Below are 26775 nucleotides of genomic sequence, written 5' to 3'. Positions count from 1 at the left end.
AAACAACACAACTTGACCCCCAAGAACTAGTTAATTATAGACCAATCTCGAATCTCCCTTTTCTGTCCAAGATACTAGAAATGGTAGTATCCTCCAATTATATTCCTTCTTAAGAGAAAAATGGATTTCCAGTCAGGATTTAGACCGTATCTGTTAAGGAAGCAGACGGACAACCAGGTAAACAATAGTGAAGGTGGTTTATTATGAACAGCAGAGTAGCAGAATGAATGGACGTGCAGGAATGGGTGAGTGTCAGAGTTCTGGTGTGAGGAATCCTTGAGTTCGATCCTTGAATGGATGACAGTTCTTTCCTTAGCAGGAATAGCGGAAGGCGCTTGCCAGGATGGATTTCAACTTGGGTTGTGGTGGATGACAGATCGATGGCACACACACACGCACCACTGACAGGACTGACTGGATTACGGCTCGCACACTCCTGGAGAGAGGATCTTGACAGAATGGGATCGTCAGCGAATACTGGTAAGTAATCACAAGAAGATTTGATTAGTGACACTCGGAGAGAGAAGCACTATGAGTCCGCTTCGAACAAACGAGCCCGGACAATGAAAGGTGCGTGGTGTGTGCTTATGAAGCAGAGTGGCTGATGGAGTGCAGGTGTGTATTGTCATAACTCAGGTGACTGTGATCGCTGGGTGATTGTGGTGGAGGAACCTGGCCAATCCATGACATTACCCCCCTCCCCAGGGCAAGCTCCTGAGGGCTGAGGTCTCCGGCGGTGTGGTGGTCTCCCTCATCCACGAGGTGCAGGGTACTGAGGATGGTTGGAATGGAACTCCTCCATGAGTGTGGGATCTAGGATGTCAACTCTCCACACCTTTCCTCTGGTCCGTATCCTTCCCAATCGACAAGATATTCCAATTGACCACCGCATCGTCGGGACTGCAGGATTTCTCGAACGGAGTAAACGGACCCTTCCTCCCGCATCAAGGGGGGAGGGGGTTCCTCTTCATGCCCAGGTTCTGTGGAGGGAATAAGAGGTTTGTGAAAGGGTTTGAGCAAGGAGACTTGAAATGTGAGGTGAATTCTGTATCGCGGTGGTGGCTGGACTTTAAAGGTGACAGTATTGACCTGTTCCAGGATGGTAAAGGGGCCAACAAACCTGGGAGTTTTTTGGAGGGGAGTCGCAGACGAATGTCGCAAGTGGAGAGCCAAACCTTATCTCCCGGAACATAGACTGGGCCAGAAATCCTCCTCCAGTCAGCGACTTTCTTGGATCTGCGAATTGCCGTCTGCAGAGGGTGGTGAGCTTCGTCCCAGACTCTCTCGCTCTCCCGAAACAAGTAATCCACTGCGGGGACCTCAGATGGTTCACCATCCCAGGGAAATAGTGGGGGTTGGAATCCAAGGATACACTGGAATGGTGTGAGGCCTGTCATGGGTTGCCGCAGTGAATTTTGGGCATACTCCGCCCAGCCCAGAAACTGGTTACAGGAGTTCTGGTGACCATTGCAGAAGGTCCTGAGGAATCGCCCACTTCCTGGATTTTCCTCTCCGTCTGGTCGTTGGTCTGAGGGTGATAGCCAGAGGAGAGGCTGACTGTCACACCTAGGAGTTTAAAAAATGACATCCATACCCGGGATATGAATTGGAGTCCTCTGTCTGATACAATATCCTCTGGGATCCCATAAAAGACGTGATTGAAGAGAAGTTCGACGGTCTCCAGGGCAGTGGGGAGACCTTTCAGTGGTAATAGTCTGCAGAACTTAGAGAATCGATCTACTATGACGAGGATGCAGGTGTTTCCATCTGACGAAGGTAAGTCCGTCATGAAGTCAACTCCTAGGTGTGACCAGGGACGGTTAGGGATTGGCAAGGGATGGAGCTTTCCTGCAGGTAGGTGTTGGGGACTTTTCTTAGGGCCAGGACAGTAAGTAATGGAGAAGTGGAACCTTGAGAAAAACAATGACCACCTGGCTTGACGGGGACAGAGTCGTTTAGCGTCACAGAGGTACTGGAGGTTTTTATGGTCAGTGATCACTTGAAATGGATGGATGGCCCCTTCCAACCGATGTCGCCACTCCTCCAGGGCGAGCTTGATGGCCAAGAGTTCTCGGTTACCGATATCGTAATACCTCTCCGCCGGGCTCAGCTTCGGTTAGAAGTAGGCACATGGATGGAGTAATTTGGGTGTCCCATGATGTTGAGAGAGGACGGCTCCGACTCCGGAAGTCGAGGCGCCAACCTCCACGACGAAAGGGAGTTCTGGGTCTGGATGCATCAGGAGTGGAGCTTGTGTGAAGGCGGATTTGAGGGATTGGAAGGCTGCGGCCGCTTCAGGAGTCCAGAGAAGATTCTTCGGTTTACCTTCGAGTAAGTTGGAGAGAGGAGTGGTGATGATACTGTAGCCTCGTTTGAAACGTCTTTTAAAAGTTGGCGAATCCAAGAAATCTCTGGAGTTATTTGATCGTGGTGGGTTCTGCCCAGGTAGGGACTGCAGCCACCTTCCTCTCATCCATGCGGACCCCCTGTTGGTCAGTGACATAACCCAAGAACTGGACTGATGGGAGATGAAATTATCACTTCTTGGCCTTCAGGAAGAGGTGATGTGCTCTTAGTGTGTGGAGGACCTCCATAACGTGGTGACGATGTTTGACTTCATTCCGGGAATAGATGAGGATGTCATCTATATAAATGACCACGAAGCGAAGCAGAAACTCCTGGAGGACTTCATGTATGAAGTTTTGGAAAACGGAAGCGGCGTTGACTAAACCATAGGGCATAACCAGATATTCATAGTGGCCAGTAGGGGTCACAAAAGCGGTCTTCCATTCATCCCCTTCACGTATTCTCACCAGATTGTAAGCGATGCGGAGGTCCAGCTTAGTGAAGATGGTAGCAGATCTAAGTTGTTCGAGGGCCGCAGGGATGAGAGAAAGGGGATATTTGAATTTGATGGTGCTTTGGTTAAGAGTCCGGTAATCAATGCATGGCCATGGCCCTCCATCCTTTTTGGCCACAAAAAAGAAACTGGATGCTGCGGGTGAGTAGAATGCTGAATATACCCTTGACTGAGAGCCTCCTGAATATAGTCCTCCATGGCCTTGGTCTCTGCCAGTGACAACGGGTAGATCTTTCCTCTGGGCAATGGGGCATTTGAAATCAGTTCCCATGGCCGATGAGGTGGTAGCTGGGAAGCTCTCTTGGGGCAGAAGATGTCTTGGAAAGACGAGTAGATGTCAGGAATCTTCATGGACTGCTTATCGAGTGGACTTTCGACTGACATGGCGTAGACTGGGATAGGATTCGGAATCGGTCGAGGAAGAATTGGGAAACATCTTGATATGAGCATTCTTTGCCCCACTTTATCACTTCCCCGGAGCCCCAAGAGATGATGGGATCGTGCTTCACCAGCCACGGCCGCCCAAGTATGACATCCACGTTGGCTCACTCCAGAACCAGCAGCTGAATATCTATTTTGTGTAAGGCTCCGATTTGAAGTGTAATGGTCTCACATTTTTGGTGAATACGTGGACGTGCATTGATGAACTTGGTTATGGGTTGGATCTGGTAAATACTGGATGAGGCTTCGGTACGGAGCTGGAGACAGAGGGTCCCCGAGATTAAATTTCCTGCTGACCCGGAGTCGATGAGAGCGTGAACTGAAACAGAGGATGTGTGGGTGGTTAACTGGACACAAATAGGGAGAGGATGCATTTTTTCATCATCAGTATGGAAAACACTCCGATGTTCATATGGGATGGATTGGACAGTTCAACTTAACATGTCTACTGGCTCCACAAGACCTCGGGTCAGCCTCCTCTGTCGCTCAGCGGCGGTAAGTTTGCCAGATTCAATGCGTTAGAATGGGACTGATAAGATTGTATACGATCTGAACATCTGATAGATTGCTGTATGAATTTTTCAAGCCCCATATTGTCATGCAATGCGACCAGCTGTAGACGGAGTTGGGGTGCAAGACCCAGCCGATAGGTGGTTAGTAAGGATCGCTCGTTCCATCCGCTAGTTGCAGCCAGAGTGTGGAAACGAAGGGCGTATTTATGAGTAGACATCGTGCCTTGAGATAAATGATAGAGTTGCTCACCGGCTGATATCTCTCCATCGGTTCGGACGAATACTTCCCTGAAGTGGAGACGAATGCTTGTATAGAACTGATGGCTGGGCCGGCTTGCTTCCAGATCGTTTCGGCCCATTGGAGAGCTGGACCGGTGAGGAGAGATATGATGAATGCTATTTTTGACTGGTCGGTAGGATATAGAGTTGGTTGCATCGTGAATATTAGGGAGCATTGAAGCAAAAATCCATTGCACTCCTCCGCCCCGCCAGAGTAGGGCACTGGTTGGGCCATGGGACTGGAAGATGCGGTGGCCGAAGAAGTGCTTGCTGGTGGTGGTGCTGGTGGTGAAGGAGGCGTGATGGTAGGAGAGGATGTTAAAACCCTCTTCAAAGAATCCACCAGCTCTTGGAAGGGATCTGGAACACTCATGCTGTTTTGCTGTCGTTTTGGGTCCGGGCTTCTGTTAAGGAAGCAGACAGACAACCAGGTAAACAATAGTGAAGGTGGTTTATTATGAACAGCAGAGTAGCTGAATGAATGGACATGCAGGAATGGGTGAGTGTCAGAGTTCTGGTGTGAGGAATCCTTGAGTTCGATCCTTGAATGGATGACAGTTCTTTCCTTAGCAGGAATAGCGGAAGGCGCTTGCTAGGATGGATTTGAACTTGGGTTGTGGTGGATGACAGACCAAAGACACACACACACACACCACTGACAGGACTGACTGGATTATGGCTCGCACACTCCTGGAGAGAGGATCTTGACAGACTGGGATCATCAGCGAATACTGGTAAGTAAACACAAGAAGATTTGATTAGTGACATTCGGAGAGAGAAGCACTATGGGTCCGCTTCGAACAAACAAGCCCGGACAATGAGAGGTGCGTGGTGTGTGCTTATGAAGCAGAGTGGCTGATGGAGTGCAGGTGTGTATTGTCAGAACTCAGGTGACTGTGATCGCTGGGTGATTGTGGTGGAGGAACCTGGCCGATCCGTGACAGTATCAATAGTAGTGAGACTGCTCTTCTTAGAGTTACAAATGACCTGCTCTTATCATCTGATTGTGGTTGTATCTCTCTATTAGTGATAGTGGATCTTAGAGCTGCGTTCGACACTATTGACCACAACATTATTTTGCATAGACTAGAACTGTTATGAACAGAGTATCCTCCTCTGTCTCTCCCTCTTCTGGTTAGTCTCCTTCACATACTCATCCACTCACCTCATTATCACTCACAGCTGTTTCTCATCCCCTCTGCTCTTCATTCTCTTCTCTCTGCACCTGTACCTGCTTCTGCTGATTAGACTCTCTATTTCTAGTCGTCTTAACCCTTTGTTCTCCGCCGGATTATAATCGAATGTTCTCATATGTACCTGAGCCTGGCTCTCTCCCCACCTGTCTTGCCGTGTCCTGTTTGGTGCATGTTGAATGAATTTCCGCTAAACCTCTACTCCATCCAGCCTCTCGCTGACGTGAGTCGACTGTCACCAGTAGTACCATCCGCTCACCTGGACCTGTTCTCTGCTCTCCCGCGATCCCGTCACTGGCTGAGTGACGGTCTTCTTATGTTATTTATTCTAAAGACATTTTTTGTTTGAGAAGTCGCCTGACGGCAGCCTGAGTTATTTTGCCTTATGAGACCTTCTGAGTTAATTAAACAGACATTACCTGCCTTCGCGTTTGAGTCCTCTCTCCTTCTGAACTGTGACAAGAACACTTTGTTGGCATTAATGGAAGTGCATTAGCATGGTTTAAATCATACTTATGACGGCCATCAATTTGTAGCAGTGAATGAAGCAAAACCCCTTGCCCTTCCAGCGAAACAGATGTTTTCAAAGCATCATTTTGCTTACTGAAAAAAGCTACCTTACGGTGATGTTGGGCTTTTTAAGATAGCGTGGTTATTGTGAGAGCACGATTTCACGCAAATTTGTAAGCAAAGTCACGTCAGACCTAGCTTCACAACTCACTTAGTTAAAGCAGCAGTTTTGTGGTATGAAATTTTGATGTCAGCAAACAGCAACAGAAATAGGATAGCAGCAGAAAGATTAATGTTGAAATTTCCATGTATTTTGGATGAGTAACCCGGAAATTTTCCCTTATTTTCAATGTTCAATGTTGACTTAACTTATATAAATTTATATTCAGATGTTATGGTCTCCGTGGTTGCGCCTCTAAGCCGGAAAACGGTGGAAAGTTAATGCATTTTCATTTTTTTCCCATGGCGATTATGTGTTGCTATTACGCCCCACAATACAGCAACGGTTTACCATGGTTGAAATAGATTTTTAATTAATCAGATTAAGACACACGGCTGAGAGGCAGTACGTCTAAACACTGCGCAGTAGTCCGAGTAGCAGTAAAGGGGGCCATCAACATGGCGACCACACAAAGCAATATCATCACAACACCCAAGCCCTATAACATCGATACAAGTTTTTCATGTTACAGTGTGCAACCTGATTGTTTCGGGTTATTATTGTCATTCAGTAACACAAGCTTACTTCAAGCTGCCTTGAAGGACAAGAGCTCATCTTTACAGACTGAGATGATCAAAGAGAGTTCAAAACCAGTTTGCGAACAAATCACTCGATGTAACCGGATCTGTTTGAACCAGTTCAACAAATCGAACTGAATCGTTTTAAACGTTTCGCGTCTCCAATACGCATTGATTCACAAATGACTTAAGCTGTTAACTTTTTTAATGTGGCTGACACTCCCTCTGAGTAAAAACAAACCAGTATCCCGGAGTATTTCATTTACTCAAACAGTACACTGACTGAACTGCTGTGAAGAGAGAACTGAAGATGAACACCGAGCTGAGTAATTAGTGGGAGGGGGGCCCCCAAATCAAATTCTGCTTAGGGCCCCCAAGAGGCTCGGGCTGGCACTGGCTGTGAGCACAGTAAAACGGCTGATGGGACAGGGAAGGGTGTTTTACTTACAAATAGTCCAACAATATCTCATCAGACCGCAAATCATAGTTGTTCTATTGAAGCTCATTTGGCTACTGTAGCTTTTCCGCGCTTGTTTGACTCGTGCATGACGCTGAGGTGAAGCTCAAGTGCGCGTCTAAAATTCTTCCATTGGATGTGGTCATATCCTAAAGAGAAACAACAGTTCAGCATCTAAATAAATGCATTTCTTGTCAAGAAAAAAAATGGACAAAAACAGCAGTTTTAAGTGGGGCGGCCAAAGGAGTGGCCACGCTATCGTTAGTGGCCACCCTGTTAATACATTCAGCTGCTTTTAGACTTAACCTGGAGTTGGTTCACCCTCGGCCTATGATATCATTTCATACAATCTGACAAATCTCTGTTTCATAACACAATAAATATATGCATAATTCATATTCCATAATGTCTACAATTCTTGCGTTATAATGAGAGGAAACGTGAGCTTGCACATTTCAGCACAGCATACCTCAATGCTGCAAACACGTGTTATAGCCTAAATAGAAACTCTGTATACATTTGTGCCTGCTAATCATTTATATTTTACATTAGTTCATGTTGCTTTTGTGCAATAGATGAATAACAATTTATTTGTTTTAGATATTTTATGTTTAGATATTTCTATTTTACCGGAGTCCCGTGAATCATTTAATTCACCTGAATCCTGCACACACACGAGTTTCTGCACTCGCCTATCAAGTCTTGTGTGCTGCACTCTGTTGCGTCGGGTCTCGCGGGAGCAGGTCTCTAATCCACTGAATGCACTTGACTTGTCAGTGCGTGTGCTACATCATTTTTACAATCTCTGGATTATAAAACATGGCATTCTGTCAGCAATATAACGTGGCAGTAAAGACCTTGTCTCAGACGACAGGAAAGGACAAGACCACAGGAAACAGATGATTCTTCTGCACAATCTGACTTTGCTTAGTTGGGGTCACTCCATCTACAGCAATATCATTGACTTGATTTGCAAATAAATGCCCAGACACTATTTAAACTGAACAGAGATGACATCACTCAATTCAATGATGAACTGCCCAACACTGTTTGTCATAAAGTAGTCCATATGAAAACAACGCGATGTCCATTTTTCACATCTCCCTTCATTATATCTAATGCGACCACGCCCCTGTGCTGAATGTGCTTTTGAGGTTATAATGTTCCACTGAAGTGCGTGGCTTAAATACGACCATACAACAGAAATCAAAGCAGCAAGACTGTTCTTCAAGTGTTTTTATTTTACTGTTTGCTTCGCGAAGAGAGGAATAAGACATAATTGACCCCAAAAAGATGATGTGGATTACCTCAGGATCTGAGATTTGGATTTTCTCAGAAAAAAAGAATGAATTTTTTTATTTAAAAAAAAAACTACATGTAATTACATCTGTATTTAATTTCTGTAATTACATTTATAATTACACTGTTGACCCATACTTTACACCTTAACCCACCCTTAAATTTACCTTACCCCTATCCCACCTCAATAGCAGAAAAAGTGTTTTAAAATACAATATGAACACAATAAGTACATTGTACTTATTTTTTTATGTAAGTACATAGTAGTTAAGGCCACCTAATATAAAGTGGGACCACTCTTTTTACAAGATACAAGGACCCTGTGTATCACAGCATCACATGATCCCCATGGTATGGAAACGCCCCAGGAATTGTTAATAATCAGAGGACCTCAACACAAAGAACCAATACAGGATAATCCCATGACTTTGCTTCCTGTTTGCTTGAAAATCTTGCTAAGAACTGAACTTTTCAACAAACTATCTCAAAAGGACAACCATTAAGGAATCTGAAGGTTTAACTAGATTCACAAATAATGTGTTATGTCCTGTAAATGTTTGATGTGTCAATGTAATCTGTGTAACTTTAAAGGGGGGGGGGGGGGGTACCTATAGAGTAGTACTGCATCCTTCATAACTCCAAAAAGTCTTTAGTTTTATTATATTCATAAGAGAAAGATAGTCTGTACCGATTTTTCCCAGAAAAACAAGAGCGTCTGTAGGCGTGACGTGTGGGCGGAGCTAAAGAATCACGAGCGCCAGTAGGCTATTGCTTTGATAGCGTTTGGAAGCTGTGACTTTACTGTGAGGGAAAAACCATCAGCCAAAACAAACCATGGCTAACAGTCAGATTCAGCGTATATTTATGATCCAGAATCAGATCCAGAGGCTGAAATTTAACAAGAGCAGCAGCAACAACAGTGTCTCTATGTGGTATGTACTGAAACTGTATATATATATTTGCTTAGTGGTTTTGAAAAAAATGACTAAGTTCCACTTTATCGTCTTTTTTTTTTTTTTTTTTTTTTTTTTTTAAGCTGTACATGTGGAAAGTGCAGTTTGATGACAACATCGCATGTTGTTTACTTGATGTGCTTACGCGCCGATAGCTAAGTTAACAACACAGAGATATTTGAAGCAGTTTTACTCACCGCATGCGGTTCCAACACACGATCGTGACCCTTTTTCGTTGGGACTGCATTATCCTTAAGAAATAAACGATGTGCAAATCCATCGTCAAACTGGGCCTTGTTTGTAAAACAAGCATCTTCGAAATGCAGGGGAACAAACACAAACACTTGCACAACTCCGTTGATGCTCTGTAAAAATAAACTCCATCCACTGGTCCCTTAATGCTGTTTTTTCTTTGGTAATCTGTGCAGGGTTGTCTTGCCCTGGCAACCAAAAACACACATTTTGTGAGATTTCGCGACGCTCTCGCTCTGATCAGTGAAGTCTGTTGTGCTCTCAGTGCTGTGCTATATGGGAGCGCGCGCTCTTCCGGGAGAAGTGCCCTCAGGACCCATATAAGGAAATTCCGCTCCATCTAACGTCACACAGAGCCATACTCGAAAAAAAACTTTCCGAAACTTGTGACAAACCGGAAGGAGTATTTTTGGAACAGAAATACTCCTTCAAACGTACAACTTAATTTTTGAAACTTTGTCCATGTTTAGCATGGGAATCCAACTCTTTAACAGTGTAAAAAACTCAGTATGCATGAAATAGCATACTGAAATACCCCCCCCTTTAATCATTGTTTTTATAACAGATAGTGATATTAAATGTGTGTAAAATATGGAAAGTTTAGTATTGAATGAAAGCTCACGTTATTTACCTAAACTTGGAGCAAATTAAATTTCAAGATTCTGTATTGTGTGCATATTATGACACTTTATAAGGTATTAACCCAAAGATCCATCCCACATGACAATGCCACCTGATGTTTAATCGAGAAACAGTACGGGGGCGTGTCTAAGCTCTGCAACAGCATCCCATTGGGAGATCGCATCGTGGGATGGACCAAATCTGCTTCGATAAAACCCCAATGCTCCAGTCTAGTCTCTAGTCTAGTCTCCAAGTGCGTCGTCTCTTGTCGAGGGTTGTGCCGTGTATTGTGTCGCTTAAATGCGGTGCGCTACGCTGCTCTTCCATCTAGGCCATGGCTTGAACTACCAACACGCTGCTAGCGTTCTTGCCATCCAGAACTCAAAACCACTCCGTTGAAACTTTGTGCCAGCGAAACCATGCTTGCTTGCTTGCTTGCGCCTTTTCAACCCAGATTTCTAGCCATCAGAGTGCTTGCAAGTCATAAAGAACTTCAACTTTCCGTGCCAGAATCTTCAAAGCTCACGGCGCGCAAACGAGAGGACTCATTAACTCACCTCATAAATCCGTTGCAACTGTGTGTGTATGTGTATGTATGTTTGTGGGTGTGTGTGTGTTCATTTAGTTTTAGATCCATATAATCTATAGAATAGCTCAATAAATTCTTGTTTCATTTATAAAGAAGTATTGTCTTGTGTGGTGTATTTTAAGATTAAACTTTGCCCAGATCCTGTGCTACCTAGCCAGTAGCGTATAAATTATATTTCTGTTTGTATTATCTTGTTCATGAAGTAAACTCAAACAGATTTTAAGGATATACTGAATTTTAAGTTCGCTGGACTAACCGTTGATGATGTATAAACTAAATCAAATTTGGACTCAGTTCAATTAAAGCAATTCGAATCTTTAGATTTGATTCTTCTCAAAGTAAATGAGCTAATATTTCCTTACAGGAGTAATGATGCAAAAAATTCAGCTTTGAAAGTCAGCTTTGATTGTTCCTAATAAACTGTTTAACTGCACTCGCAAGTGGATATTAAATTATGCTGTGGGATAATTAAATATATTTTAAATAAACTACAAACATAAAATCTTTACATTGTTTACATAGACACATTCTTTCTTGTAACTTTTCCCTCTCAGTCACAAACCTGACTGAAAGGCTCATTGTGTGGGCCTTTGTCTTCTCAGGTATAAATCCCAATGATATTCATGATAGTTGACGCCTACTCACATATTACTTTTACAAACAAAAAAGTGTCTTAGAAAATTTAAATCAATATATTGTAAACAAGTAAACAAAATGATTTCCACATAATTTAGAAAGAAAAATTCTAGTCTAAAAGCTCCAGTTCTCAAAAGTCCCGGGAACCAATGTTCTGTATCTGATTTATGGCCTTATTAAAGTGATTTAACATTTTTAATTTTCACTAACCATTAGGGGTGTAACTATTCACTCGTTTTCTTGATGTATAGATTACAAACCCTGTCGATTCCTATGCATCGATCTTGAAACATGATTTTTGAATCGTGAATCGCCGATCTTGGACAGTAATCGATTCAAAATTCTAAGAATCGAATGAATCGCGATTTCTATAGCGATTCAATGCTTTAAAAATGTATACACATTAAATTACTACTCGCACGAATTAATGGAGACCTTGAAGAGTGTTCATGAATCGTGCTTCTTATCTGTCCTTCACGCGCTCCACTGTTTACCGCCTGAGACTGTCACAGGATTTTGCTCGCGCTCCATTTGTCTCTACAAAGCTGACGTGTGATCTATAGGACTCGTGGCCAGTAATGCTAACGTGAAGTAGTTTTACTGTACTGTAGTTTGTCAATGGCTCTCTGCATCTTACCGACGGAGTTACCGGAGCTGTCGACAGCTGTATTTATTGCATGGATGGAGCAGGAATGTAAGTGTCTAAATCATACGCACAGATCCATTGAATGATAAATGTTTTAAATAATGCGGATGAACCGAATATACGAAGGAAACTTTTAAAATTAACCACAGCATTAACAACGACCTTGAAATAAGAGTGCGAGATTTATCTGATAATCAGATGCATGAAAGTAGCGTTTGTTTCATTAGCAAACAGACATCTGGCGCGTTTTCTCTCAGAATCATTCGCTGATGGAGAGGAAAAGTTAAATAGAGATGAAGACGTTTTCACACTGAAAGAGAAGCAATCTCGCTCTCATAGACGTGCCAGGCTATATCTGCAGCTAAACTGAATAAAAGCAGAATGAACTGATGAAACTAAAAAAAAAAAAATAAACACAAACAATTTATGAATGATGCAGTGCTAATTAACATTTATTACAGTACATAAACTATAACGTATATTTTCTACCTTATTCTGTGCAGAAATTTTAAATAATTGCTAATTAAATGTAGCCTAGTATATAAATGTCACGCTGTCAGTCTCTGTTTTCCTGAGTGTTCCCTAGTGAGCTCACTTCTCCTTAGGTACTTCATCATAGGCACTTTAATTCCTCTACTCTGGTCATGTCTTCACAGTAATTGCACTCCAATTAAATCTCACAGGTGCTGACAATCCTTTGTCATTAGTCTCCCTATATAGAGCTGTCCTTCTCTGTTGTCTGTATGGAGTCCTTACCCTATGTGTTTCTTATGCTCTTGTCTCCCGAGACTTCCCCTACCTTCTCGTTCCTCCGAGTTCCCGTTTTCATCCGGTTCCCTTTTTGGTTTTGTTTGTCTCTCAAGACTGTTTATTTTGTATTTACCCTTCTGTTTAATAAAACCCATACCTTGCTATTGGATCCTACCCTCTCCTTGTGTTTTCCTAAACCCAACCGTCACAGAAGGACTCCATCCACTAAGGATCCAGCGGTATGTCTGCTGCCACTTTTTCCTCAGCCAGCAAGCGGGAGAAAGGTGGCTTTGAGGGCTCTCGCCTAGTGGTGTTCCGGGGGACCAGAGGAGGTCGCTCCGGAGCAAACAGTCGGGAGGAGGTCCGGCAGCGATCTCCACTGTGGGCTCCCGTCGACCCGGGATTCTGTTGGGGACCGCCAGTTCCCCAGTATGTCCCGAGAGGAGAGGGGAGACACAGATCGGCCGAGCCAGCGCTGTGGTACCAGATGGCCGCCAGTCCTGTGCAGCGGCACAAAATGGCCGCCAACCCAGCGACGCTGCTTGGCATGGCCGCCAGCCCAGCGCCACAGCACAAGATGGCCGCCAGCCCAGCGCCACAGCACAAGATGGCCGCCAGTCCAGCGCCACAGCACAAGATGGCCGCCAGTCCAGCGCCACAGCACAAGATGGCCGCCAGCCCAGCGCCACAGCACAAGATGGCCGCCAGCCCAGCGCCACAGCACAAGATGGCCGCCAGCCCAGCGCCACAGCACAAGATGGCCGCCAGCCCAACGCCACAGCACAAGATGGTCGATACAACACCTGAGTCTTCAGACAAGGGGCCACCGACTCGCCATCATAGAGGACGGAGGAGGAGGAGACAGGCGTCTACCGCTCCTCAAAGTCCAGAGGACGTTCCCGAGCAGCCCACTGTCGTCCCGGAGGACGTTCCCGAGCGGGCAGCTGCAGTCCAGGAGGACGTTCCCGAGGCGGTGCCCGATGCTGTTTGAGAGGCCGAGGCGGTGCTCGATGCTGTTCGAGAGGCCGAGGCGGTGCCCGATGCGGTGCCCGATGCAGTTCCCGATGCGGTGCCCGATGCAGTTCCCGAGGCGGTGCCCGATGCTGTTCGAGAGGCCAAGGCGGTGCCCGAGGCCGTTCGAGAGGCCGAGGCGGTGCCCGAGGCCGTTCACGAGGAGGTGCTCAATGCTGTTCCGGAGGCCGAGGCGGTGCCCGCTGCTGTTCCGGAGGCCGAGGCGGTGCCCGCTGCTGTTCCGGAGGCCAAGGCGGTGCCCGAGGCCATTCCAGAGGCAGTGCCCGAAGCAGAGGTGTCTCACGTCTCCACAGGCAGTCTTAAGTCAAGTCAGGTGCCCATTGACTGTTCAGAGTTGAGTCAGTTCCCGGTTGACCCTCTGGAGTCGAGTCAGGTGTTCATGGACCCTCCAGAGTCAGGGTTAGTCACTGTCGACCTTCCAGAGCTAGGGCTAGTCACCGATGGCCTTCCTGAATCAGGGCTAGTCACAGATGGCCTTCCAGAGTCAGGGCTAGTCACAGATGGCCTTCCAGAGTCAGGGCTAGTTACCGATGGCCTTCCAGAGTCAGGGCTTGTCACTATTGACCTTTCAGAGTCGAGTCAGGTTCCCATGAACTCTCCAGAGACAAAGCTAGTCACCGGTGATCTTCGAGGACTGAGTCAAGTCACCGGTGGTCTTCGTCCTCCCATGGGGCCGGCCACAAGAATGTGGTGGTCTTCCGCTCCGCCCTGGGGGACTCCGGCCTCGACCGTGAGGACGTGGTGGGCTTCCGCTCCGCCCTGGGGGACTCTGGCCTTGACTACGAGGATGTGGTGGTCTTCCGCTCCGCCCTGGGGGGGCTTCTGCCTTGACCACATGGGTGTGATTGCCCTCTGTTCCGCCCGGGTGGTAATCACCTAATGTCCTCCATGTACCCATGTTTTTGTGTTTTTGTTTTCACTTGTTTTTCTTATCTCCTTCTTTGGACCTGGCCCTCCGTCCCTCCCCTTCATCCTCCGCCGGTCCACCACCCTCCTGGACTCCTTGTTTTGTGTTACACTTTCCTGCCTTTCCATTCCATCTAGTTGTTCTGTCTCTGTTTTTTTTTTGTGCTGACAATCCTTTGTCATTAGTCTCCCTATATAGAGCTGTCCTTCTCTGTTGTCTGTATGGAGTCCTTACCCTATGTGTTTCTTATGCTCTTGTCTCCCGAGACTTCCCCTACCTTCTCGTTCCTCCGAGTTCCCGTTTTCATCCGGTTCCCTTTTTGGTTTTGTTTGTCTCTCAAGACTGTTTATTTTGTATTTACCCTTCTGTTTAATAAAACCCATGCCTTGCTATTGGATCCTACCCTCTCCTTGTGTTTTCCTAAACCCAACCGTCACAATAAAACAATCATAAAATTTGCCATTAAGAAAAAAAATATCGATTACAAATGATTGATTATTGTCCAGCAGTGTATTTGATTTATTACAGCTAATTAAAAGTAATTAAAAAAGAAGATAATTCCTTGTAAAAAAAAAAAATAATAATAATAATTATTATTATTATATAGGCTACATACATAAAATGATTGTATTTGACATTTCTGTCACTTCTGAAATTATGGCTACGCCCCTGGTGTGACAAAAAGTTAGCTTATACATAATACTCTTTAAGCTCTTTTTTAAAAACTTGGCTTACATTTTTACGTATGCCCTGTCGCATCATTAAACTAGCATTTAACAATGGACAAACTTTTTTTTTTTTTTTTAACCTATGGTTCTCTAACCATAAATGCTACTGTAATTTGCCCCCTGACTAAGCATTTAAATAATCCTGTGAATGCACAGAATCGAATCGTTATAATCAAATCGAATCTAATTTAATTGTGAATCGAATCGAATTGAATCGTTCTAAATTTGCAAAAATCGTTCTAGAATCGAATCGTAATTGAATCGAATCGCTGCCTCGCCAAAGATTCACAGCCCTACATGCATAACCCATGCATACCCATGCATAACATTTTTTTTTCTCAAAACACAGTCCTGTACATACATGCTTCTCACATATTATTATAGCCCAGTTTGTGCTGATTACAGTGAGATTAGACTTTAGCCATTTAGATGTTTATAAGAAACTGAAAAAAACCTCAAATGTCAGGGCATGACAAAACTTCTCCAGGCCCCAAAAATACCCTTAGACCTCAGAGGGTTAACCTGGCTTACACATAACACACTAATACACTTTTAATATCCAAATCCGTTAAAGGATTTTTAGGCTGCATTAATTAGGTAAACTGGAACCAGGAAAACTTTCCATAACACATGGATGTACTTGCTACATCATTAGAAGAATTGCATCTAAGATAATATTAGTCTGTTTTTCTCTTTTTCCAAGGTCACCATAGTCACCAGATCCAGTCTGTATCCAGATCAAATGGTCACTCCAGTCACCAAGATCAGGTACATATCCAGACCAGATGGTGAATAGGCACCTAAAAAGGACCTCTAACAGCCCTGACCAGCAGAGACTAGGACAACTAGATGAGTTACAGATACAGATTCCCTGTAAATACCTTGTCTCAGACAACCATCGGGACAAGACCACAGGAAACAGATGATTCTTCTGCACAATCTTATTTTGCTGCAGCATGGAATTGAACTGCTGGTTTTGTCTGGCAAGAGTAGAGCATGGTTTCTCCCAAGGTTTTTTCTCCAGTCTGTCACCGATGGAGTTTTGGTTCCTTGCCACTGTCACCTCTGGCTTGCTTAGTCGGGGACACTTCATTTACAGCGATATTATTGACTTGTTTGCACATGATTGCACAGATACTATTTAAACTGAACTGAGCTGTATGATGACATCACTGAATTCAATAATGAATGAATGTGCCACATCATCTGCATATAACGATCTACCCATATCTTGCTGTAAATCATTGAATATATAATTGATCATTATATTGACTAGACAAGGGCTACACACACTCCTTTGGGGAGTTCCACTTTCAAATGCAGAACAATATGCTTCCACTCTAACCTAAATTTCCCTCTAAAATAAAAAAATCCACTTTGATGAGTAGTAAAAAGACCTCTGTTTTTTTACTACATATGTAAGCCTATTTGTAATCATTCTCTCCATAATTTTGCACGTTTGATGTTAGTGCTATTGGTCTATAATTTGTTGCTATTGACCTATCTTTATCAGGCTTTCCTACAGGAATAACGATTCAATGTTTCCATGCTGAAGGAAGTTTGTCAACTTCCCATAATCTTACATCTTCAGTAATGTAAAAAGTTTTAGATTTGATAATTTTCCTATCATACTGTAACATATCTCACCCTGCCGAGGAGAAGTTTCTTTTTCTTTAGCAATTGCACTTTTAAATTCATAAAGTGGAAAATCTACAGTACAGGGTTCTCAAGTTTTATCGAAAGCTTGGAGTGAGATCACATGCGGTTAGGGGAGGAGCCCTAATGGAGCCCCGCCTCCGCTCTGCCTTTTTACTACCCCATAGTAAAGACTATGCCGTATAAGTTGATCACCCTGACGTTACTTTTATCGGTCCAGATATCTACCATAACAATTTCTTTTTCATTATTACTAATTTCTCTATACCTCAATCCATGTTCAATAAAAGTTACTACACCTCCAACTGTTCTTATTTCCCTGTCTTTCCTTACATTTTCATAGCCTTAAATTCTAAAATCAAGATGAGGTTTTAATCATGTTTCTTGTACACAAATAACCTTTGGTTTCTGTTGTAAATCTTCAATATACTTTTTCAATTCCTGTCCATTTGCAAAAAGACTCCTTGCATTCCACTGAATTATCTCAAAATACATGATGTACCTTCCTCATTATTAGCATGTGAACCTTGGGGACTACCTACAAGTGTTTCTTTAAATGACTCTACTGTATCTCCAAATATTTCTTAGCTGCTCTAATTATTATCTTAATTCTTTCTGTTTAACTTGTTGTTTGAGCCGAGCAATTAATCACCTCTGCCATGAATGTTACAAATTTCACTTTATCAACCACTAATGAATCCTTGTTGACTCTGCACTAATTCTTTTGATTTTGGATTTCCATGTTTGTAGATTCATTTATTTTTGGTGCTTCACTACTTTTCACTCTTTTCATAGCATCAGCATATAATATTCCTTCTGTCATCTTGAAATTCCTCCATATGCTGAGCTATGTTTTCCCCTTGCAGTTACAACACTGCAGTTTAACATTTTCTCCCATACCCCATATTGATGTTCTCCTGCACATTTATCACACATTTGCCTACAGCAGCCACATGACCATATCTTTGGCATTTCATCTCAAAGGCGTTGCTACATATTCCCTTACACTGTAGCTCATAAACCCAACCATCACTCTTGTTGGAAATATTTCTTCTTCAAACTGGATCATTAGAGACAAACTGTCTTTCTTTAGCCCATCCATTGTACACTACATCCATTTGATTTTGCAAACCTTGGCTCCAGTTAAGCTCTTTTTAATCTCAACCTCTGATACTTCTGTTGGAATTCCATATATGACACCTTTATTGTTTTTCCTCTCTTCCCATTTTGAGCATTTTACTGAATTAACTTGCCAGTGTTTTTAATCACAATGTAATCCTCTTCGGTAATCCTCTGCAAACTTCTCCATGTCTCATTCCGTTCTTGATTAATCTTCGGTAATCCTCAGTAAAAATGGACAGTTGATTGAACCGGCTCAATTGGTTCTTTCTGAGTTGTACATGCTACTTCGGCTGTGCATCCTGCATCATCAACCCAGAGCTAAAGTTTGATTCAGTTTGATTTGTGAACCTACTCGACCTGTTACTTTCTGAGAACCAGCTCAAAAGAACGATTCGTTCGAGAACCGAACATCACTAGTAACTGCTGTTGTTACAAGTGTTCTGAGAATTTGTAATACACTGTGTTCCTTCACTCGCAATTGGATCAGAGTTTTTTTTTTTTGTGACATCAGTCTTAAAGGAACACTCTGACTTTTTGGGACTTTAGCTTATTCACAGTATCCCCCAGAGTTAGATAAGTCCATACATACCTTTTTCATTTCTGTGCGTTCTGTAAGTGTTATTTGACACACCCACCGCCTAGCCTAGCTTAGCACAAAGACTGGATGTAAATGGATACTGTTAGCATAGTAATCCCAATAAGTGACAAAATAATGCAAACATTTTCCTATTTACATGTTGTGATCTGTATAGTCACAGCGTGTACAAATAACAAGGCTATATGAGACAGAGACCATTTTTAATCGTATAAATACTGGGAACTATATTCTCACTAGGTGTAGGGGGACAGCTAATGTTACTTGGGCGGAGTGGCTACTTGGGCAGAGTGATTAGCGCAGCACACGAGACGCCCTGTTGATGGTTCCGTAAACAAAACAAGTGACTAGCTAGACGTGACTCGTGATCATGACTGACTTTGAGGAATTTTATCAGACTCAGAGGAATTTTATTGTGTATCAAACCAAGATCCAGAACCATATAGTTTTGAGCCAGAATACACAGACGAGGAGTTACAAACTTTGGAAGCTGTAAGACAAGATGTCGAAGGGAGAATCAGAATGAACACAGACTGGTGCTGTAAATGTGAAACATACCAACCTATGCCGACAGAAACCGAGTGCCTTTGTTGTAATGAATGGGACCGGGTATTGCCATCAATGTCAAGGCTTGATGACAATCAAAATATTTGTGTCACTACCGCGGAAGATTGCCCTAATACACCCGGCAGTTGTCGTTTTTTTTTTTTTTCATTGTGACAAGATCAACTGGAAGAAACGCCCCATGCCGAGTGAACCTAATGGTCAGCTGTCCACCAAGTAAGTGATTTTGTTATAATGATCATGAGCAGTGTGTTCATGACAACACAATAATAACAATAAAGGGGATACACGGAGCCCCTATTCACGTAATAGTGTCACTACTAAGGTTATATTACATTAGCATGGCACTGTTACAGTATGGCTAATGTTAGTCATCTCAAAACATAACAACACTTACCGCAGCAACAGGTGATCCAATTTGTCCTGTCTTTATTATCGATGGGATGGCTGTATCCTTTAGCACACGTTTCATGGTCCGTGTGGCAACTTGCATTTTTTCAAAATACAGTAAAATGTTCAGAGCAAACTAAATACTTTGTCATGCTGTTTACAGGTGTGTTTGGATCTATTTCCAGAGCAAGTAGCCATCGATTCATCAGGTCACCGTTTTGGGTTGGAATTCTATGAAACATCATAGTATTACCTGGTCTCCCCTGTTTATTGTCTAGCTCTTTACAATACAGCGAACACCCATGATTGTACACTATAAATTTACTATCTAGTAATTGCTGACTCTAATGCTCCAACTCTGAGCGAACTCTCTGTTCCTCACCACGGCGCGTCTTTTGTGCTGCGCTAATCACTCCGCCCAAGTAGCCACTCCGCCCAAGTAACATTAGCTGTGCTCCTACGCCTAGTGAGAATATAGTTCCCAGCATTTATATGATTAAAAATGGTCTCTGTCTCATATAGCCTTGTTATTTGTACACGCTGAAAGTCTCCCAAAAAGTCGGAGTGTTCCTTTAAATGATAGATTAAATTCATTTTAATTTGTTATTTACTGAATTACACACAGTAATTCAACTAAATTAATTTCATCTGAAAGAATATTTCAGGATTTAAATCATTAAAACATTAATTAAATCAACCTTAATTTACTCTTTAAGTACATATATGCTAGATACCTTGTTTGTAATGTGTAAGAAAAAGAGTGAATGCTTACCACAATATGCTCCAATGGTAAAGCGTCCTAAAATCATCATTTCAAATGACCTGCTGATTTTGGACATTCCCATCAGGCCGCCACCAATAAATGCAAGGACATTACTGATAAGCATTGCTTTCCTCCTAGCATAATAAACAGAGAACATCAAATAATGTACCTGTATTTAACAAAATTGAAACATATGGATTTGACAACAGAACACAGTAACAGAAATCCTATTATTATTATTTTTTTTTTCCATATATTGAAATAACATTTGGCCAATTCTGCTGACAGTATTTTTACAATTACATTCTGTAGACTAAAATCAGTCACAAAGAAAAGCAATGTGGCCTTCTCTGACCATGAAACTAAAGGGAAGGTCATCATTACCTACAGAGCTGTTGTAATGTGCAACTGGAGATCTAAATGCTTGTATCACCACAATGCCCTTACAAAAAAGTTGTCTTGTAGTAAGAGTACTTTAAATGCCTTTGGATTAATTAGTTAAACAATAACCCAGTCCTTCTTAACTTTTTTACTTGATGTTATGTTTCACATTTGCCCATCCCCTTTGTGCTTTTCTTCACTACCTTTTTATTTTCTTTCACTTTCCTTATCATTTAACCTTATAAACCACGGATATATATATATATATATATATATATATATATATATATAAAGTACAGACCAAAAGTTTGGACACACCTTCTCATTCAAAGAGTTTTCTTTATTTCCATGACTATGAAAATTGTAGATTCACGCTGAAGGCATCAAAACTATGAATTAACACATGTGGAATTATATATGGAATTATATACATAACAAAAAAAGTGTGAAAAACCTGAAAATATGTCATATTCTAGGTTCTTCAAAGTATCCACCTTTTGCTTTGATTACTGCTTTGCACACTCTTGGCATTCTTTTGATGAGCTTCAAGAGGAGGTCACCTGAAATGGTCTTCCAACAGTCTTGAAGGAGGTCCCCGAGAGATGCTTAGCACTTGTTGGCCCTTTTGCCTTCTGTCTGCGGTCCAGCTCACCCCTAAACCATTTTGATTGGGTTCAGGTCCGGTGACTGTGGAGGCCAGGTCATCTGGCGCAGCACCCCATCACTCTCCTTCTTGGTCAAATAGCCCTTGATGCCTTCAGTGTGACTCTACAATTGTCATAGTCATGAAAATAAAGAAAACTCTTTGAATGAGAAGGTGTGTCCAAACGTTTGGTCTGTACTGTATATATATATATATATATATATATATATATATATATATATATATATATATATATATATATATATCCATCAAGGTAATATATAGTCCTGTTGAGGACTGCGTTGCAAACTTTTGCAGACTGTACTACCAGGTAGATTTCAATGATCCTTTCCTCAAGGACATTTTCCGCTTTGGTTTGGATAAAAGTATATGCACGCAATACCCCACCCTGTTCACTGGAACAATACATTGACTTTGCACTCTGTTTGGCTGCCTCACCATTTACTGTGGGGATAGTTGATGAGTAATACTGCTATCCTCCAATATTCACCACACCAAAGTGTTTGCATGTTATGTCTGGGATTATTCAAGTCATTGTCAGAGTCTACCGAGCCTGCTCATGTCATACCAGTGAAGGCGGAGCCTGCTCACATCATAACAGTCAAGTCAAAGCCTGCTTGTGTCACACCAGTCAAGCCAAAGCACACATTATGTCAGCCAGACCACAGCCTTTTCATGTCATGTCTGCTACGCCAAAGTCTGCTAACGTCATGTCTGCCAAACCACAGTCTGCTCATGGGACCCCAATGCCTGCTCACGCCAAATTTACTACGCCAAGGCCTCTTCACATCATGCCTTCCTAGTCAGCGCCTGTTCACATCACGTTAGTGCTTGATACATATAAGACAGATTTGATAAGACAATGTATCATCACAGGGATCTGATGATACGAGTATCGATACAGCTGGCCCTGTATTGTTACACGTGTGCAGCAGTGGACCGCACTTAATTTGAATGCAAGAACAACATTTAAAATTAAGTAGAAAAGTGTGAGGATGAATATGAATAGAGCATAATATATAGGCTACAACAAGTTTTAAAGGTGGGGTAAGCGATTATTAATGCTTTAGAAAACTGATTTGGACCAAGTAGCAAAACAAACTTGTAGCCAATCCAGAGTAAGTGGTGTGTCTACTCATGGTGTGGAGGAGAGAGCTTTCAGTGTACAGGCTGGACATTAGTCGAGCAACAGAAAGATAGAGATGGCTGATAAAAAAAACTAAAGAGGAAAACATCTGCAGAAAAAGGCTTAAGGCAAGAAGCAAGACCATGTAAATATCGGATCAGCTTTTCAGCACTGGAGACTAAAGAGAACTCAAGGAGCGGAAGGCCTGCGTTTGGATGCAGAGGCTGCTTTGTTTCTTCTCGATAGGTGAGTGACGCTGTGTCCGTGACCCAACAGCTAAAGTCTGTCTAATACACTGGACGCAACAATGCGACCGTTCAAAATAATTTGAAATTTGTCAATTCCTCATAAACTAAATGGAGCAGCAGTTTTCTGACAGTGTTTTATCTTTTGTCATGCCGTGCCGCATCCAGTGTAGAACATATATATGGTGTAGACAGCATCACTGTTCTATAAGTTCTATAGTATTTTGTCACACCACGCCACTTGCGTCCAGTGTAGACACAATGTAACATTGGTTTTGCTTTGTTCACAAAACTAATCATTGCTTTGGTTGCGTATGTCTGTGTGGGGTGGAGCTATCAAAATAGGGGCGAGACCCTTTAGGGGTAGGGGCATGTTTGTTTTGGTGATTTTAAATGTCAAATTGGTTATCAGAAATCACTTACCCCACCTTTAATCTGGCCGCAGAGGAACACAAATGGGTTGCGTGATATAAAGAGATGTAATGCTGTGCTAAGCCCATTTCTATACACTCTTAATACTCATGATTGCATCAGTCCATCAGCCAAAACCCCATACCTCAAATAATCAGATGACACAGCCATTGTCGCTCTGCTTACAGACACCAATCTGAACTGGATTATTATAATGCACACTTCATTCAGTGGTGTGAGGATAATTATCTTAATCTTTATGTCACCAAAACAAAATAATTAATAATCAGTTCTCTCTCACCTCAGCATTATTATGTCCTGATTAACAACCAAGTAGTAGAAACAGTTGAGAATTTTAAATACCTTGGGGTAACATTGGACAATCAGCTTACTTTCTATCAGCATATCAGTGACATTCAGAAAAGGGGCCATCAAAGACTGTCAGCCATCCATAAAATAAAAGGACTCTATGTTGCTTCTCATTATCCTTTGTGTCAGATTGATGATGTATTACCCTGCTTTATTGCCTGATTTACAGGGGGTCCAGTCAGCATTGATTGACAGGTTGTCACATGTCAAATGTGTACATAGTCAGTTTTGGACTGATTTATGGTTATATGACTATTATATGTTATATGACAGTCTCTCACAGCGACTGTCGTGTCACTGGGACCTGTCACCCTTGATTGACATGACAGAAGTGTGTGTAAATCAAAAGATCAAACAGATGTCAAATTTGACTTTTGATGTTTTTATTACTGGATATATGATGGTTGTATCTCTAACCAGACCTGTGGGGGGTTTCTGTGGAGTTTCTTCCTGAGCAGTTACTCACTTCCAGTCAGGAGGTGTTTTGGTTCTTCCTTGGAAAACATGGCTGAGCAAAAGTGAGTGTATTGACACCTTGACAGGATCAATGTTTGTTTGATCTATATGGTATATGTTAATACCTTTACACCAACAGTGTGGCTACCGACTGGTCTACATCGACCTCTGAAAAGGAGGCTGTCTGGGCCTCTGGCTTTCATGTTTGTGTTTTAGGTCAACACCTTTGGTGGATTGGTGTCTAGACCCCAGAGCCCAAAGCTTCTCCCCTGTCTGTTTTCTTACTGTGATGTAGTCTGTGTCCAGTATAATGTTTTAGTATGTTTGTTAACTGTAATGTGGATTGTTTGGGGGTTGGAGGATATCCAGGATAGAATTAGAGTTCACCAAGTACATTGCCCATCAGACTTTCTATATGCTTCTGAAAAGGTGTTATGTTTGGGCATATTCTTTCTAACTCATCTGTAAGTGTGTATGCTAGCACCTCTGTAGGATCAGTAAAACCTGATCTCTAGGTTGAATAGTTAAACGTATGAGGAGTCTAATAAGTCTAATAATAAGTCTAATAAGAGGAGTCTAATAATGTGTGTGTGCTTGTGTGTGTGTGAGAGAGAGAGAGCCCAAAGAATCAGCTAAAGTGATAATAGATGACACTCATATCCACTATCAGCTAGACCCCACAACCTCCTTCACAGTCAGAAGTAAATTGTTAGGTGAGGTGGATTTGGTGTCTCCATTGGCAAAATGCACGATTTGTGTTGATTGGAAGTGACGTCACAGGTAGCGGAGAGTGCAAGTAGCGATTGCAAGTGACATTGTAATTTAGTTTTGTTTTGTCTTGTCTTCACCACCTGGCTACTGTTGTAAAATGTTGAGAGATTCAAACAAAAATGTATATATAAATAGAACAAAAAAAATAAATAAATAAATAAAGACTGCAAGTGACGTCACTAGCGGAAGCACAAGTGTCTGAGAATGCAAGTCTGAGAATGCAAGTAGCGATTGCAAGTGACATTGTGATTTAGTTTCTTTTTTCTATCTTCACCACCTGGCTACTGTTGTAAAATGTTGAAAGATTCAAACAAAAAGTAATCAATAAATAGAACAAAAAATAAATAAAATCAAGACTACAAGTGACGTTGTTAGCGGAAGCACAAATGTCTGAGAGTGCAAGTCTGAGAATGCAAGTCTGAGAGTGCAAGTGCAAGTCTGCAGCCAGACCCTTCTCAATTTGGCTATGATAACACATAACAGATTGATTTAAAATGTAAGTTTCCTTAAACCTAGAGCTTCACTGTTTCTCTTTTTTTTTAACTGTAGGGCCCTGTTAACCCATTACTGGTTGGCTCAGAGATTTTTTTTTTATGTTGGTTAAGGTTACTCACAAAAGGTGGAATATAAATACGGTGCTAGATTGAACATTTATTGAGTGTGCACTATTTTTGATTACAGTTAAGATTAACTAAAACAGATTATTTTGTCATTAATATAGTTTTGATGGGACTCCGTATGTTATGCGGTAATGTACGACTGGGGGAGTATGTAGCCTTTCGTTTGGGCAGAGGCCAGCAATGGGGTTTTGTGAACGATGTGTTTAATTGAGTGTTTTTGTATTTATTTTTCTTGTTTTCATGTTTTTTATTATTGGTTTTAATTGCACAATGTCTAAACAGAGATCTGTAACTTGTGAAAAGGCTTTATGATCAGGTTGTTTCTAGGCAGGCTGCTGCCAGGCCATTTCTTATACAAGAATATATGGAGTGGATTGATGCATAGAGATAGAGAAATCCGGTTTCTAGACAGTATTCTTTCTTTCACTTAAACCTGTGGGAGGCAATGAAAGCATATTTACGTGGTCAGATAATATCTTATAATGTAAGCATGAACAGAAGACGGTCAGCACGCCTTAATGAGTTGATCTCTTTGAGAGATGATGTTGATCAAAAAAATTCTGAAGATCCATCTTGCGGCTCTTTGTAAAGAGAGAATGGGTTTGCTAACAGAATTCTATACTCTCTCATCTGGAGTAGCTGAGGAGCTTTATCTTAAATCTCGTCAATAATTTTTTGAGCATGGGGAACGAGCCAGCAAACTACTAAGCCATCAGCTAAGGCAATCTGCAGACGATGGATTTATAGCAGATTGCCTCTTGATAGTAACATGTCACCAGCCGAAATTGCCACGGTTCATGAGTCAGTGCGTTCATCTTGCATCTCTGTCTGATTGTGTGTGTCTGTTAACTAACAGCAGCTGTGGTGATGAGCAACTCATTTGATGATGAGCTGCAACTCATTTGCGCTGCTTTTAAGTTTGGCTGGCATCCTGTTTGTGTTGTTGGTCTTTTGATTTCTCATCTGTCTCTCTTGTCTTGTTGTGCTCCTGTTCCTCCAGTTGGTACTCTTTGGACCTTATTACTTGCCCGCCTGAGATTCCTGCACTGGGTTTGAGTTACTGCAGCTTGAGCGATCTGGACCTTATTTCTCGCCCGCCTGGGATTCCTGCGCTGGGTTTGAGATTACTGCTGCTTGAGTAGTCTGGATGTGATTCATCTGGGGTTATGCCATCGTCTTCCTACGTTCTTATTGCTGACTATCTTAGCTACAAGACATTTGATTTAAAAATAAATCAAA

The 26775-nt window shown here is 42.3% G+C and overlaps 1 protein-coding gene across 1 annotated transcript in view; it reads right to left on the bottom strand.

Moving 5' to 3' along the window:
* Positions 1-26775, bottom strand: part of LOC128017690 (solute carrier family 2, facilitated glucose transporter member 4) — an 83696-nt gene that overhangs the window by 32314 nt on the left and 24607 nt on the right. Inside the window, exon 4 of the mRNA XM_052603137.1 lies at positions 20503-20627. Within this exon, the coding sequence (XP_052459097.1) occupies positions 20503-20627 (125 nt within the window). The remainder of the gene's footprint in view (positions 1-20502; positions 20628-26775) is intronic.

Source organism: Carassius gibelio, chromosome A7 (assembly GCF_023724105.1).
Source record: "Carassius gibelio isolate Cgi1373 ecotype wild population from Czech Republic chromosome A7, carGib1.2-hapl.c, whole genome shotgun sequence".
Taxonomy (NCBI): domain Eukaryota; kingdom Metazoa; phylum Chordata; class Actinopteri; order Cypriniformes; family Cyprinidae; genus Carassius; species Carassius gibelio.
The sequence above is the reverse complement of the archived record's forward strand: the minus strand, read 5'-3'. Positions and strand labels throughout refer to the sequence as shown.